Source organism: Ailuropoda melanoleuca, chromosome 12 (assembly GCF_002007445.2).
Source record: "Ailuropoda melanoleuca isolate Jingjing chromosome 12, ASM200744v2, whole genome shotgun sequence".
In the NCBI taxonomy this organism is placed as follows: domain Eukaryota; kingdom Metazoa; phylum Chordata; class Mammalia; order Carnivora; family Ursidae; genus Ailuropoda; species Ailuropoda melanoleuca.
In genome coordinates, this window is record NC_048229.1 from 55,917,177 (window position 1) to 55,934,100 (window position 16,924).

At 56.1% G+C, this 16,924-nt stretch overlaps 1 protein-coding gene across 1 annotated transcript in view; it reads left to right on the forward strand.

Moving 5' to 3' along the window:
- Window positions 1-7,738: 7,738 nt before the first annotated feature.
- NDRG4 (NDRG family member 4) overlaps window positions 7,739-16,924 on the forward strand; it is a 39,108-nt gene continuing 29,922 nt past the window's right edge. The window contains exon 1 of the mRNA XM_034639030.1: window positions 7,739-8,016. Within this exon, the coding sequence (XP_034494921.1) occupies window positions 7,980-8,016 (37 nt within the window). The 5' untranslated portion in view covers window positions 7,739-7,979. The remainder of the gene's footprint in view (window positions 8,017-16,924) is intronic.

Below are 16,924 nucleotides of genomic sequence, written 5' to 3' on the forward strand. Positions count from 1 at the left end.
ATAGTGTATGTACGTGCACTGTTGGCACTATGCCTGCCACAGAGTGAGGGCTTAATGAATGGTAGACTATTAATACTGGTATATTATTATTAAGCACGTGGTAGGATGGGCACACAGAGGAGGGGGTCAGGGAATCGGAGAGTCAGGTGAGATCCAAACTGACACCCCAGGGATAAGCGGATTAGCCAGGGGAAGTGTAGGAAGTGAAAGGAAGGATCCCCAGGCAGACAGAATGCATGTGCAAAGGCCCTGTGGTGAACAGGACCCTTGATCCTCATGAGACCCTGATACCACACCAGGTCTCTTCCTGCTATGTAGGTATATGAGTTGTCTCCCTCCCCAGAGGTCCAAAAGCCATAGGGATTCCCCAGATTCTTAGCATCCAGCTCCACGGTGGCTGGATATGTCACTGTACCTACTCCACTCATCGCGAAGACCCTCGCTGGCCCCACAGGTTGTGGCCTGGAGCCAGAAAATCCATTGTCCTAACAACCACTGACTAATGGGCCCTGACAAGGTGCCAGGCCCTGGGCTGGGCCTCTTCGGTTATCAACTTCACTCCTCACGGCATTATCATTAGACCCCTGTGAGAGAGGAGGAACTTGCCTAAGGTGATGGAGGTAGTAGATGGTGGAACCCAGGGCTGTCTGACTTCCCATCAGGAGGGCCGCACCGGCCAGCAGCCTTGGCTTTGATGGCTCAGCCCCAGGCACGGAAGCTGGACAGAGGAAGATGGGATGAGGCGGGACCTTTGAAGAATAGCTGGTCCACCCTAGATCTGACTTGGGGGGGGCCAGAGCTGCCGGGGCGGGGGGGAGGCCAGGGCAGAGGCCGGGCATTTGTTAAAAAGAACACACTCCTCTCTCTCCTGGGGTAAGTTGCAACAGCAGCAAGCCCGGGAGCGAGAAGGGTGTGCTGGCTTGGACGCTTGAGGGAGAATCCCAGACTCTGGCCTCCCACCCTCAGCAGAGCCTGGCCTTTCCCAAGAGCGGGGACATCTGATCTCGAGTTAGTGCAGGAGCCAGAGGGAGCGTCTCAGCTCCTCTGCTGCTCACCTGGGGACAAAGCTGAATGGACCGAAAGGAAGAACACACGTGGAGTGTTCCTGCTACATGGCAGGGGACCCTGGCCCCTTACCTGATCCTCAAAGTGAGCAAAATTGGGCCATTTTCTCTTGGGGAGCACTGACCCATTGCACATCGTGATGTCCAGCTTACCTTCTTGGAGTTAAGCTTCCTTTCTTTTATGAAATCACGTTGCTACTAGAGGGCAGTTCGCGTATACATGTGGCAGAATCAGTGATTGGCATCCGTGCGGTAAGGGTTTAACTCAGCACGCTCAGGTGGCTCGGATCCTGCACGTTCCAAAGAAAGGACTGGCCGGCCCTTGACCGCTCCTGGGAGATAGATAACCCCTGAGCTTCTGCGTAGTAGCAGCTTCTGTGTGTCCGGGGCCCTGGGCCACACTCTATTCGTTTGCCCAGCTGGGTGACAGTCACAGTATGACTTGGCCCTGGCCATGCTGTATCAGTGGACCTCTCGGGGCCCAGAGACGGAGCAGCTATGGTCAGTAACGCTGGTGCTGTGTTCTTATGTGACCAAAGCCAACTCTGGACACCAAGGCTCGGGTGAGCCTGCCTGGTACTCTGCATGTGTTCTTGCACCTGCTGCCGCAAGTAAGCCTGTCCCTTGTGACTCCACGGCGGGGGGCGGGAGGCACCCTGGCAGCCCGCGCCTGGTGGCTCCTGGACGCTGCTCCCCCACCTTTCCTCTCCACTGATGTGGCTCCTTTCGTTAAAATAAGTGGTAACTGCGAGGGGTGATGGCTTTTCTGAGTTCTGTGAGTTCTTGCAAATCGCTGAGCGTGAGGGTGGCCTTGGGGACCCTTGACACAGCATGCTCAGTCATCTCAGTTTGTAGTTCTGGTCATTGCGTGGGGGGGGATGACTCTGAGGGGACACTGTGGCCTGGAGAGGGAAGCGCCCCCACCCCCGCTCCAGGCAGTCCAGCCACTGAGAAGAGTCCCCCCCAGGTACAGCAGTGGCACCTGCCAGATCTAACCCAAGTCTGGGTGGGGCTGGGACAATGACACTGCAGGAAGGGGACTGCTTCTCCCCAGAACTTTCCGACAGAGGCTCCTTCAGACACATGTGTCCTCTTTGGGAAGAAAAATGGCTTTGCTCTCCTCCAGAGAGAGCATCTCAGCTTTCGTCTGCTTCCTGCCAGACTCCTGTCTACCTGGGAGCTCGCTGGAGCCCGCGGGGAAGCTGTGCCTCCTTCTGTCTCTTGGGGCTCCCTCCCACCCCTAGAGCTGGGCCATCAGGACAGTTAGGATAGAGGACGCCTGGAGGGCCACCCCACCAGCAGGGCCGCCTTTCCCTAGAACAATTCCTACCCTTCAGGGGAAACTGAGGCAAATTCACCTAAGCCAAACTTAGCTCTGGTCCTCATGACAAAGTATAGACATAAAAACATTAGTTCTTGAGATTGGGGCCAAACGGCTTACCGTCAGGCCTGCCTCAGTTTTGTTTTCTTAACTTGCTATTTGAAATGATTATAGATTTATAGGAAGTGGCAAAAAAGTACGGGAAGTTACCAAAAAAAATGTCCTGCGTACTCTTCACTCAGTGTCCCCCCAATGGGAACATCTTACAAGTACAAGAGCAAAACCTCGGGCTTTAAGATGATATTGGCACAGTCAGGAAGGGGGAGGGCTCGTAACCAGTTTACCCCTTCCCCTGAATTCCCCCAGGAACCTCCAAAGGTGTGAGGACAATCAGGGCCTTTTAGCATGCATTGGCCTCCTCCCGAGCATAGATGGGCTGGTGTTGGCAGAAGCCAGAGACCAAGGAGCCAGGCCACACGAGGCTGCAGAGTGGCCTCAGGAGGTCATCCAAGAGATGCGGGCAAAGCGGTGTCTCTGGGAGGACTGGTTGCAACACTGTTTCCAATAATGAAAACTTGGGAACATCCTGCGTGCCTGGCTGCCTGGCCAGTGAGACTGGCCCAGAAAATAATGAAGCCCCACACAGTAAAGACAGTGCAGCTATTGTGATTACGTTGTGGAAGAATAACTTCAATCAGGGTAAATGTTCACGATATACTGGCCAGGGAAAAAAGATGGAGCAGCAAAAAGAATATGTGCAGGATTCTTTGGGGGGAAACACACACACACGCACCTGCTAAGGGATATAACCCCCAAGATACTAACATGTTAACACGGGTTATCTTTAGACAATAGAATTATGAGAGATTTTTATTTTTCCCTCTGCATCTTACAGGTTTTCTGTATTGACTATATATGACTATTAGAATTCTATATATGACTATTAGAAAATATTGCCAGATCCACCCCTTGTCTTGACTTAGCACAAACTCAGGCTCCGTGTGTCTGGTAAAACATTCGGCAGGGGGATGTGGGGTGGCGGGGAGGGCTTCTGCTGCCCTCTGGGGCAGGGGAGGAGGTGGTAGGGTGTCTGGAGTTACCTGGAGAGCAAGGGCTGGCCCTGCGGGAGAGGGACTTTGTATGCATGGGAGAAAGCGGGCAGCGAGATCATCAGTGAGTGGTCCAGGGTGGCCCGGGAGCAGGGAGCAGGTAATCTGGTACTTGGTGAAATTCCAGAGCCAGGCTGAGGCCAGATGCTCACTCTCGCCCACTTCCTTGTTCCAGCTTCTTTAACTTCTGCTCACGCACACCCAGCATTCTCCACCTCCATTCAGGAGCTCCTGGCAGGGGCAGGGCTGCCTCGAGTTTAGCTGAGCCTCCCTGAACTTTGCAAAAGGCCTGGCTGACGCAATGGATGGTGGATGGATGGTATCTCCCCCATCATCCCTTTTCCCATCTCTATCTGCTGACTTTCCACCTCTCTGCTGTCTCAGATGCCTCTTCCTCCAGGAAGCCCTTGCTGACCCCTGCAGGCCCCCACTGTACTGCATGCTAACCTCAATCACGCATTTTTGCAGAGTCAGCCTAGTACCTAGATTATGGGACTCTGAGCTGGTTTCTTCATCAGTGCATAAACCTTAGCAAGGTCAATGCCCCGGACAGCTCTGGTTCTCTGATGCACGCCACAGCACAGGGCTTCGCACCAAAGAGGCACTCAACCAATCCTACAAAGGAAGAGAAAAGATCCTCTCTTCTCCCCCTGAGGCCCTTTCACTCACAGTCCATGAGTGGGGAGTGTGAGTGGGGCTGGGGGCACTTCCCGCCTCACCCTCCCTGCTAAGAGAGCATGCTGCCGGGGCGCCAGGCTCATCTGCACCTCCGACCCCACCTGCTAGTTCCTTTACTTGCTCCAGTCATGGTCACGAGGCGACTGGAGAGGAATGGTGACTCAGCCCAATTCATCACCACAATGGAAAAACCCAGTCACCTGTGCTCCTGGCAATAGGACCGGAGCTGCCTCTGCATCTGGAAGGGCAGCAAGCCATCCTGCTTTCAAGGTCCTTTTGCCTTTCACCTGCTGCAAAATCAAAGACTCGGAAGCTGGAGGAGCCCCACCAGAGGACACTACAGACTTGCAGGGCGCTATGCATCTCGGCAAGCGGGGCTGCTGTGTTCCCTGCACGCCAGCCTCTCGACGGCCTCACAAGTCCACTGTGGTCGGAAGTGGGCACTGTCACGCTTTCGGCCACCAGCATCTGAGTCGCCCTTCCTACAAAGCAGAGACCACCTCCTCCTAGAGGATCAGAGAGCGTCTTTTCCCAGCCTTCCTTGCAGCTTGGGCAGATTACCTGCTCTGGGAGCCTCCGAGCAGACACACCCATGCTTGACCATGATTGAGAAACGACTGGCGCAAGGAAGCCAAGGCCACACCCAGTGCATTCTGCCTGGGACACAGCAGAAGTGACAGCAGCACCACCTGAGGCTTCAGAGGCAGCCACGGTCCCGCTGGACGGAGTGTCAAGTGTCCTTGCCCACGGGTGGCGCCAGCTGCAGTGGCTGTGCCCAGGGATGGCAGTGGCGGTTTTGACACCAGACCAACGCTGCAGTGTTCGGCCTGGCTCTGAGATCGCCAGCGCTGCCCGCCCTCCTTTTATCAAAGCCCTTTTCTGCTTCAACTAGCCGGTGTCAGGCTCTCTTTCCTGCAACTGCCCAGAATTTCCAGATGGGGAAACGAAGGCTCAGAGGGATCTTCGGAAAGGCTGTGTCCCGTCTCCAGCGGAGATGCAGGCCGGTCTCCTGCCCATTTCACAGCTGGCAAAGGGGAAGTCCAGCAAAGGCAGTGACTTAGGCAGCACCTTTCAGGTAATTAGGAGCAAGAGGGGGACACGTCTTAGAGCAACCCCGTCCCAGCCACCAGCTTGGCCCTCTGCGGCACTCTGCTTTCCTCTGTTCAAAGCCCTCCATCCGGCCTGTCCTCAAACAGCACTGCCTCCTGCTCGGGTGTTAAACATGAAGAGAGCCCGAGAGCAGAAGGGACTGAGGGCTGGCCCTTCTGCTGACTCAGCAGGGACTCCTCCTTTCCTGGCATGACTGACTGTCTCCTCCAGAAGGGGCCAGGGCCCCCTCTACCTGCTGGTTCCTCAAGCTAAGCACCTGTGGGGGTTCTTACAGTTGCATTTCTTCACCATCTATTAAGTGTCCGCTTTTAAGGGTCCAGACCTGCAACCTGACCCACGTGAATGCTTGCTTGGGGTTCGTGAATTACCTGAGCCTTGAGAATTGTGCATATCAGTTCAAGGCCATGGCAGATGCCATTCTGCACACAGACAGACATGCCATAGTGTCAAAGCTTTTGTTAGGCAGCCCTAAGATCCTTCTGGGGCCTGTGTTCCTCCCCCCCCCCAGGGAATTCAGAACAGGCTAGGCCTCCTGAATTATGTTACTAGAATATCCACAATTAGTTTTGTTGATGACTAGGTCTGAATTTATTGAAAAGGGTAGAACTCAGGGAAGGCTGAATCTCTAATAAAATAATAACAATTTAATCATCAATAACAGCAACTATTCAGTGAACACTTAAACCACATGTCAGACACTACACTAAGTATTTTCTTTATGATCCGTCACTTAATTCTTACAAGAACCCTCTGAAGTTTCAACACCCCAATTTCAGAATGTGTCATGAAGGCGCAGAGAGGGTAAGTAACTTGCTGGACATCACACGCCAGGAAATTAGAGAACCAGCCTGTGCTCTTAAGGATTGGCTCCAGACTTGTATACATAGAACCACAGTCTCCTGGATGCTTTGGACACACAGGTCCACTGTCACCACCAACCTCCCCTATCCCCTTTACAAAGATGGAAAGTGAGAGGCAGGATTTCCCCAAGGTGAGCCCCAGGGCTGTAAGGAGAACCCAAGCTTGCTGCCTTCTATGTGGTTTATATACTGTACCCCAAGCAGGAGCATGCACCCCATCTCAGGCAGCCAAATCTTACCAGCTTCTTTAAGACGGGTGAGTCACTTAATTCAATGCCATGGCAGCCTGGAGCTGAGGGAAAGCCAGGACCTTACCGCAAGCCAGCCCAGGCAAAGGGGAGGGGGTATGCAGGATCTTCTGGACCTCCCACCAAATGTCATCGTGGACCTCGGGATGACTGGTCCAACTCATTCGATCGGCACAGAATAGGCTGGAATCCGGGAGAGGGAGGTCCCTGACCAAGGTCACTGGCAGGGTCTCCACGGAACCGTGGTCAGAGGAGCACTGTTCTGAGCTGTCTTGCCCAAGTAAATTCTTTCAGGTCATCAGATTTCCATTCTCCCTACAGTTGGACTCCACCTAGGGACTTTAGCGCTGCCTCATTTGGGGTGACAGGTGAGAGCAACGTCACTGGGCCAGGCCAGAGTGAGCCTGAGGAAGACAAGGCTGGGGCAGTTCCCCTCCCTGAGGAGAGCAGAGACCCCGACACTCTGAGCGGGACCCTGGGGGCCCAGAACACCTTTACCTGGAGACCATCACTCCCCACGAGTTCCCCCAAGGAAACCCTGGGGTTCTGAAGACTGCACAAGGCTCCAAGGCCCCTGAGCACCAGGTTCTTTCCGAACCCCCTGTCCCGGGGTTTTTCCCGCTTGGCTCCCAGGCGGCAGCGGGTGGGGCCGAGCGGCAGGGGCGGACGGTGGAGGCTGCTGTCCCCGCCGCCCGCTGGGGTTCTCCTCGGGAATGTAAACAAAGACGGACGCAGAGGCCTCCCCCTCCCCGGGAGCCCGACGCCGCGCGGCCACAGGGGGACCGGAGGGGCGGGCGGGGGCCTTCCACCGCACCCCGCCGACACCGAGCGGTTGGGCCCCCTTCCCCCGGACGCCCGCGGAAGGAGAGCAGCGTGCGGCGCCGCACGGGGTCTCCGCTAGGCTCGCCGTCCGGGCGCTCCCGCCGCGGCAGGAGGCGGAAGCCGAGCGCCCAGGACCGCCTGGGGCGCGGCCACCCNNNNGGCGGCCGAGGCCCGGCTTCCCGCCTGCGAGTCTGTCTCGCTCACATCACCCTCGGTGAGTCGGCTGCGCCCTCGGCCCTTCTCCCCCTCTCCCCTTGCCGCGGCGACTGCGGCCAGCCCCCCCACCCGGCGCCGCCTCCCGGCGGGCCCCGACGCTCGCGAACTGCGCGCCCCCTCGCTCAGGCCATGTTTTGCTTACGAGGGCGGCGCCCCCTCCCTCCTTCTCAGCCAGACGCGGGGACCCCCGGGTGTCGCGGTGGGGGAGGAGCGGGCGGCACGGCTTCTTTGTTAGGGCGACAGGAGCCGGGGCCCCCCCGCCCGCCGCCGCCGAGAGTGTCACCCGCACCCACCCTGCGCGCTCCCTCCGCCTCCCGGAGCTCACCCCGACCAGGTGGCGGCGCGCGCCTTTTAGGGGTGCGCGGTCGTGCAATTGGTGGATTTTTTTAACCCGTTTTGGGGGGGAGCGCGGCGAAGGAGGCGGTGAGAGCGCTCCTGGCTCCGGGCAGCTCCGCCTGCCTCGCTCCTGGCTCTCCTGCTGCCTCGCTCCTCGCCTCCCGCGCTCCTCTCCCGGCCTGGCCGAGCGCGCTCCCCGACGCCGCAGCGCGGAGATGAAGCTGTTGGGACACAAGATCGAACTGCTGACAGGTACCGCCGGCCCTGCCCCGCGGCCGCCCCGGGGCGCGGCCCTCGCCGCCCGCTACTTTCCGAGTTCGAGCGGGAGCCCGGGCGCCGGCGGTGGTTTGGGGCGGCTCGCTTTCGAGCCGGAGGAGGGGGTGCGGATGCCAGCTGATTCCGAGCTTGTGCGCTCTCTGTTCCTGTGCGGAGCCCGGCCGCGGGAGAGGACGTGGGGCTGTGCTCCGCCTGGCTCCGCTCCAGTCCATGGGCCGGCGTCCCGCCAGCGGGAGCGCGGGTCAGGGGAGCGGCCCCTTGGAGTCTCCGACTAGCCAGCTCTAGTCAGGTCACCGAAGGGTACCTCAAAGCCCCTGCCCTCCAGTCAGTGTCCCCCGTCCCCTATAAAGGAACTCTCTGGGCTCCCACCAGGACCCCTGCCAAAGGCCTCTTATTTCCGGCTCCCCGTGACAATCTGAGCGGCTCTCCCTAGCAGGAGAAGTTTCTTCCTGGGAGTAGAGGCCAGGTGGTCTGAGAAGTGGGAAACCAGATGGGACCCAGTCGACGGGGGACCCTCAGCCTTGGAGCCCCGCTGGAAACCACCTCCAGGTGGCTGTGGCTGGAGATCAACAGAGGACACTGGGTATGCCCAGAAGTGGAGGCAGGGAAGAGAACAGGGACGGGGGAGCTGGCGCCTGGAAGGTGGGAGAGCCCTCTCAGGCATGAGGTCCTGGAGACACTCAGGCAGGAGGAAGGGGGCTAGAAAGGGAACATCATGGATCCCCTTCCCCCAGCCCCAGGGCCCCAGCGGTGGAGGCGCTCGTCAGTGTGTCCTGGGTGGATAAGGGGAGTCCTGTATGAGCCCTCCGGCACCTGGAAGGCTTTGGTTCCTGACCTCCAGGACTGAAACTGCTTGGAACCCTGTTACAAGACAGGGAAGGGGGCACCAGTGGGGGGGTGCACTCAGGAAACAGGTTGGAGTCTGAGTCGGGGCGCTGGACGGGAGCAGAGAGATTTGAGCACGTGGCAGGATTTGAGCACGTGGCAGTGTTTGAACTGGACCCTAAATGACAGAATTTCTATTACTGGTGAGAGAGGTGGCGTTCCAGGCTGCGGCTGGAGGGACCTGCTGATACATACAGGCCCTGGGAGTGACGCGGTGGCTGGAGGGCCCGGAGCAGGGAGGAACGAGATGTGGTGAGGTTTCAGGCTGTGAGACCTAACTCACCTGCGGCTCATGACAGGCTCACCAACACGGGAAGCCCTGGAAAATCTGGCCAGGGCCTCAGTGGTGCCCCATGTGAGCCCTGTTAGTTGGCCCGAGGGGGTGGGGGCTGGCCTGCCCTCCCCTCCCCTCCCCTCCCCTCCCCAGCCAGCTTTTCCTCATAGAGCTCACTTGAGGCAGGCCAGCCCACGGACTTCAAAGGGAATGGCACAGGCCACTGCACTTCCTCACGCCCTTGAGGGAAGTTTTTACAAGCCCCTGGGTGTTCAGAGCCCTACATGGAAGACAGAACTTCTGGAACCTCCCCTTCTCCTCTTTGGCCCCAAAAGGGCCTGGAGAAAGAATGCTCTGGGGAGGCCCGTGTGGGGGCTCCAGTGGAGGTCCGGCTTTGGGGTCCCTGGCGCAGTGTGCCATTATCTCCTGAGTACTGGGGTCAGGGCCCCTTTTGCCTCATCAGACAGGCTTGCCCTGTTCCGGCAGACTCTTTAAGCCCCCGGAACAAGATCCCCATGGGCACTGTCGTGGGTCACAGGCCCCCCTTGCATTTCTCACCAGGCCCTGGGAGCCAGGGCATCCCTTCAGTCTCTGCCTTGTGGTCTTTGTAGCCATACCCCCCCCCAACTCCTTCCTGTCCTCTTCTTTGTCCCACAGACAGGGGTTCAAATCCCAACCTTACTGCAGGCCAGCTGTGTGATTTCAGACAGCTTGCTTAACCTCTCTGACTTCAGTGTTCTCATCTTAGAGATGGAACTGTTGACCCCTTCCTCTGAGGGTCGGCGTGAGACTCGCGGAGGTAGCACAGGTGAGGGGCCTGGCCCTGGTGGCACCTCTTGGGCTTCATCTTCCTTCTGGTTCCTTGATCTTGCTGTTCCCATAATGCAGAAGCCCCCCCCCCCAGCTGGTTGGCCACTAGGAAGTTTGGTTCTGTCCCTACCCCACCTTATTCCTGCTCACATGCATCTGTGAGATTTTGACCCATCTCTCCCGTTGGATGCTGAACAGGTCAAGGTCAGTGCGGTGCCCAGTTTGGTGGCATACAGCAAGTGCCCCATAATTGTCCACTGAGTCCAGGCACACATAGCCCACCCATCCGATAGTCTCCAGGATAATTTCTTAGAGACCTGCAGCTCCCTGCCCCCCATGTCAGCATTAGGGAATTGTTTCATTAAACCTGTGCTGAATTCCTGTTTCTCTAGCTGTTTATATTTTTCACATTCTTCCCGTTTGTTATTATGCCCATTTTCCCAGTGAGGTCAGTCCCTTCTTCGTACATCTGGGAAGAGGTGGACCTCAGCGTCAGACCTGAGTCCTGAGCCCTGAGTCATCCTGTGTGTTTAGACTGCCTGGCTTCGGGCCAGTCTTCGAGCTGCCCTACATTTTTCCCATCTGTAAAATGGGATCATCACAGTGCCTGCCTGGTTGTGTTCTTCAGCAGTGAGCTGTGAGAGCGTGCATGAATGTTGCGTGCAGTGTCCAGCAGGCGGTCAGCAAATGGCAGTTGTAGGGCTGATGTTCCCGAGCTGCTCCTCAGTGTCCTGGGGTCTCTTCTTCTAGAATCTTCCAGTTCCTTCTCTGGCTTGTCCACACAACCCAGATCTCCCTGAGATGTACCCCTGGGGGACTCTGCTAAGACCTCAGGTTCCTATCACGTGGGACGAATTGGGGCATGGCATCTGGAGTGACATCACAGCTCTGACATCAGGTGTGGAAAACCGGGTGCCCCTCACCTGTGGGGCTGGGAGGATGTCCATAGGTTGTCTGCCCAGCCTGAGCATGTCTTTTTGTTGCAGAGAGAAGTGGGCGATGGGGGCCGTTCTAGGAAGTCTCACGGGTGACTGATGCATGTGGTGGCCAGCATTTTCCAGACGCCCTCAGTGTCTTGAAGTGTAGGGAGGGCAGGGGTCTGGTGACCAGAGGATGTAATGTCAGGGTCTCCTCTCTTTTTCTCAGCGCTTCAGAAAATTCTTAATTTCTCTGAGCCTCAGTCTCCTGATCAGCAAAAGGGGAATAAGGGCCCTCCCTCATGAGCACTGTGAGAAGGAGCCCAGTACACTGCCATGCCCACACACAAGCTTGGTACAGTGCTCAGAGGGCAGGCTCTTGGTGCCTTTTGTAGCTGGGTGCTTTTTTGTTTCTTAGTGTGGCGTGGGAAAGTGGGGCATCAGTCTTCGTGCAAACAGGGAGGCGATGGCTGGTGTGCATTTGCACTCAAACAGTATGTCTCCAGGGTGGTCTGGAGTCCAGGGAGAGCTCTAAAACGGCAGATTTGGGGTTCTGGTGTGGTCCCTTGGGAGCCTTGATATTAGATGCTGGAGATGGTTTAAAAATATCCAAAATTTAATCACTCGATGTGTGATAAAAAAACCAAACTTTTGCCTGTTCCGTCTGGGATTTTGGTGTCATTTTAACGCACGGAATATGTAGTCCCACACGATTTCATAGACTACCTTTAAATAGCGTTTGATTCTTGGCAGGTGTGTTGACCCACATTTTACATGTGGGGGAAAATGAGAAGCATAGATTTATCCCAGGAGGCTGAAAATAGGATCCCCAAACCTCATCTCCAGTTCATCCATTTCAGCAAACTTCACCGCCTCTCTGGAGGGGGGTGCTGCAGCGTGGGTACGGGGGACACGTGGACGGGGAAGGAGGCGGGTTTGCGGGAGGGAGGGACTTCAGCATAGACCCAGGGCCCAGGTGAGGGGGGAGGGGGTGTGCGGAGGGGAGGGCGCAGTCCCCCCGCGCATGCGCAGGGTACAGTGCAACTTTTATGAAGGGCAAGTTGGCAGTGATGTATCAGAAGTTTAAAACTATGTGTGATCTGTGACTCAGCAGTTGAATTTTTAGGAACAAATAAAGATGTGTGCAGAGGTGTTTGTTCAAGGATGTTTATCCCGTAGTTGTTTATAGAAGGAAAAAAACTGGAACAATGTCAATGCCTAACAGCAGAGTTAAATGAATGCGAGTACCGTCATACCAGGGAACCCCCGCAGCTGCAAATTATGCCACCAAAGGTGACTTGGCCACCTGAACAGACATTCGCTTACATATCTAATAACAATAACAGTGGTGACAGCTCAGACTTGTATGGCATTTGCCATGTGCCGGGCACAGCCCTGAGCGCTTTCTGTTCATTAATTTATCATCCTAACAACCCTAGGAGGGATGCGCTAGTATTTCCTCCTTTTTAGAGATAAGGCCACTGAGGCACAGAGAGGTTAAGCAACTTTCCAAAGGTCACACAGATGGTAAGTGGCTAGCTGGAATTTGAACCAGGATATCTGGCTCCAGAGTCCAAAAATATGTTTCAAAACAATGTGGTTTTTTTGTGTTTAGAAAAACCCTTTTTCAGCATGTTGATCAGCCGTGGAAAATGATGAAAGAGCATAAGTAAAAATGTTAACGGTGGTTTCCTCTGGCGAGTAGGGTTTCTATGTGCTTTTTACTTCTTTTTGCTCTTTTGTGTCTCTCTGACTTTTCTCAGTGAATGTGTGTTACATGAAACTCAAGGTCTATTTTTAAAAACTAAAAATGAACAAATGCAGAGGGGAAAGTGCTAAGTGCTGGGATTCTGATGAAATGGGGACTCTGAGGGAGAGCTAAAGCCCAGTGCTATGGAGGGGGGGTGTTCTTGGAAAACTTGAGGGCAGAGCAGTCCTTCAAGGTGGATGTTGCAGTCGGTTTTCTGTAAGTGTCGGGAGGAGGAAGTCCAGGAAGGGGGCACAGTGAACAAGTCTGACACCCCTAAGGACTGCAAGACCACGGGGAAGGGGGGGTGCGCTAGGCTGAGTAATGGCCCTGAAAGATACTCAGATCCTAACCCCTAGACCCTATGAATGTTACCTTATAGGGCAAGAGACTTTGCAGGCGTGATTAAGTTAAGGCACTGAGATGGGGTCCTTCTCCTGGAATAGCCAGGTGGACCCTAAATGCAGCCACGTGTTTCCTTATGAGGGGCAGGCAAAGGGAGATTCGACCACAGGGCACGGAAGAAGGTGAGCGGACACCTGCAGCAGGACTCTTCCCTTGCACGCTGCTGGCCTTGAAGGTGGAGGATGGGCCATCCGTCAAGGAGCACAAGGAACAGGGTTCTAGAAGCTGGAAAAAGCAGGAAAATAGATTCTTCCCCCAGAACTTCCAGGGGAAGAATGGTCCTGCTAACACCTTGATTTCCGCCCAGTGCAGTGGAGTTTGGATTTCCGACATCCAGATCCATAAGACAATGAATGGGTCTTGTTTGAAGCTGGCAGCACGGGCTGGGGCTGGGGTCTGGAAACCTGGTTCTGATCAGCCCCAGCCATGTGACCTGGGCTGAGCCGGCAGGGTCCGCTGCGAGCACACAGAGGTGCTGTTTTATAAGCAGAAGCGGGTCACACGAGTGTTGACTCAAACCTGGTCTCTGCGTGGTGACAGCGCTCGTTGCGATCAGTGCTCGGAAGTCCAAACTGCAGATGATATGCGCACTCTGGCCAGAACGATCGTACATCTTAAGCCCCAGAACAAATACCTTTGAGGACCTGAGTGCTTTTTCAGTCCACCTTTTGGGACAGATGTGGCGGGGCAAGTGCTGCATGCCTGGTGATGTACCCCATCTTTGGCAGGTGTGATGGGGGGACCCCAGCCTCCCAGGGGGACTGTTTCTGGTCTGTCATCTCCCTAGATGGGGGGAGGGGGGTCCCATAGCCAAGTACGCAGTTTGTAGCCAGGATCTTACTCTTTGCACCTGAGACCGTTTCCTGACAGGCTGCTCTGCTCCAGGGGCCAGGCTTGTGAGCGCCAGAGGGGCTTTTAACAGTCTTTCCCATGTTGGTGTTCAGGAGTAGAGATGGCCTGTTGGGGCCTGAGAGTGGAACAGGGAGGCTGGCTGCTTGTCCACTGGGTTGCCTGGAGAATCCTGTCTGTCCCACCCTGAGCCCTCGCACGTGCTTTCCCTTATGCCTACGGTGAGAGCTCTCGGCCCAGTGCTCCCAAAGCCCCGGCCAGCTGGAGTGTTTGCCAGCATCCTAGGGTGGAGGGGGCTGTAGTGGTCGGGGGTGGCCCGGAGGTCCCTTGCGATCTGGAGTGGTCATCCAGGAGGACGGTAGGCCCCAAGAGGTGCTGGGCTGGAAAAGCCCTGAGCACCTAGAGTGGACTGTGATGTTGCCATTCGAGTGTGGAGGGGAAGTCCTGCCTCCAAGGCCATGAGCCCTCCGATCCCACACCCGGGCCTGGCTGCCCCTGTGTGAGTGCCAGACAGATGGGTCGGTGCCGGGCCACGTGGGAGAGAAGACCCTAGATGTTGTGTAAGGACCCTCGTTGCAGAAACTGAATGTAGAGTGACACAGAGGGGATTAGGGGGTGTCTGTACAGCATGGTGGACCCAGGGCACATGGGGCCACCAGGCTCTCTCTCTCTCTCTCCCCCTCCACCCCCACTCCTGCCTGTTCAGTTCTTTGGGTTGGTTTGGTTCTAAGTCAGGCCCTGCCTCGAGATGGCAAGGTGGCTGCGGGCCCACAGACCATCGTCCTCATCACCTTGGTGAAAGAGCATCTCTTCCCCAAGGAGACCAGCGAAGGCCTGGCCCTGACTGGAACTCGCAGCCCTCCCTGCCTGGCACGTCTCTGAGGCCAGGCCCTCTGTTGCGTCCACAGGGTTCCCACCGCCGTTGTCCTGCCCCGCACCTGCTTCCCCCTCCTTTCCTTTCTCTGGGCTCACTCCCCCCCTGGCTGGCCCCATCTGGTCTCATGAGTTTAGGCGCCCTCTCTGCAGTGATGTCAGCAGCCCAGACATGTGCAGCTCTACCCGACCAGGCCAAACCTGTCCCCAAGCCGCCCCCCAGCCTCTTCTTCCCAGCTCTCTTCCTCCAGTAGCTTAGAGCAAAACCCGTCGCCCTTGACTCTTGTCCCTCCCTCCTGCCCCACGTCTGATGGCCCACAGCTCCCACCAGCTGTGCCTGCAGGACGCACCCAGAATCCAAAGACTTCTCCACCTGACTGTAGCCATGAGTCTCTTCTGGATCTTCGCAGCTGGTCTCCCTGCGTCCGCCCCCATGTCTGCTCCACACAGAGCAGGTGGAAGGAGTCTTTAAAGTGCCAGAACCCTCCGGGGCCCCTCACTCAGAGAAGAACCGCTTTCTTCTCACAGCATTCAAGGCAAAATACGGTCTGATCCTCCTGCCCTGCCCTCTTTGTCCCCAGGGCCTTGCAGCCATGCTGGCTTCCTTGCACGCACCTGCACGCGTCAGGCAAACGCCCGCCTCGTAGCCCCTGCCCCTCTCTCTGCCCTGAGAGCCCCTCCACATCCGCAGGGCCCTCTCCCTCACCTCCGCGGGCCGGCTCAGACCTCAGGCCCGCGACCCCGCCGTCCAGGCCCTTATCTGTCGCCGCTTCCTCTGTCAGCTTGGCACATCGGACACCATGTGGTTACTCAGGCTTGTTGATTGCAGCCTCCACGAGAAAGTTCCACAAAGGTAGGACGTGTTGTCTGTAATGGTCAGTAGTTCATCTCCAGTGCCTGGAACAGTGCCCGGGACATAGGTGCTCAGCCAATACCTGGCGAATCAGTGACCGCGTGAGGGACTTCCGCCCGAGCCACGTGGCCGGGCCTGGAGCTGTGCTTCTCCCCGCCTGAAGCACATGGATTGAGAATAGAGCAGGGGGATGTCTCCCAAACAGAAACCACATTCCGGAGTAGAGGGGGCCTGGGTGCTGAGTGGGTCCCAACACGGCGCCTTCTGGAGACATTGTGTTTCAGGCGGGAAGACTCTGGGAGCCGCGTGGAGGGAGTCCTCCCCTGCTGGGTGAAGGCTGTTCCTGAAAACACTAATGCGTGACGGCATTGCAGAGGGATCGGGGCTTCCGATCCAAAAATGCCCAGCAAGAAAGCTTCTTACTGCCTCTTTAATTCAGACCATATTGCAGACCTCTGAGCTGGATAAGCCTTGTTGCCTTAGCTTACCTCTTTAGATCTTGCACGAAGATCCAGGACAAGTATATCTTTGTTTCTGGGAAACTTGCCAAATGAGGCAGATACACAGCTGAATTGAAGCACTGGTGTTAAAGAACCTTGAGAATGTGTGGCAAAAAATGCCAAACCGGGCTTTTTAGCTAATTAAGGCAGGTCATGGTTACCCATCTCTGCAGTTACTGCCAGCCTGTGAGGGGTGGGGCAGCAGGGCTGGCTCACTTGTTGAAGAGCAAACGGAGAGGATTGCTTCATGGATTATGCTGCCCACAGGAGAGAGGAAGCTGCATGTTCAGGCTGAGCTCTAGCGTTCCTCTGGTTTCCCCTGGCAAGCCCTTTTCCCTCCTGTTGCTTCCCGCTTCTTCAGCATGTTAGGGTGGGCTTCCAAGAAAAATGCCCCACGTTTAGATAGTTTCAACAGAATGGGACAGAAAACCTAAGATAACAGAACATTAAACAAGATAAAAGTATATTTCCCTCTTTTATGAACAGCGTCTGAAGATAGGCCATCCAGAATCATAGCTTCATGATTCTCAGGTACCCAGACTCCTTAGTATCCGGCCTCAGGGTCCAAAATGGCTGTTGAAGCTCCCACCATTGCATCTATATTATAGCCAGCAGGAAGGAGGATGGAATGAAGAATGGCATGTCACCTCCCTTTAAATCACATGCTTCCATTTACATCTTACTGGCAGAATGTTGTCATGTCATAAATAAGTTTTATTCCCGTCATCCACCTGCCCATCTAAAATGTAGGGATGTGGGGGGCTCCTGGCT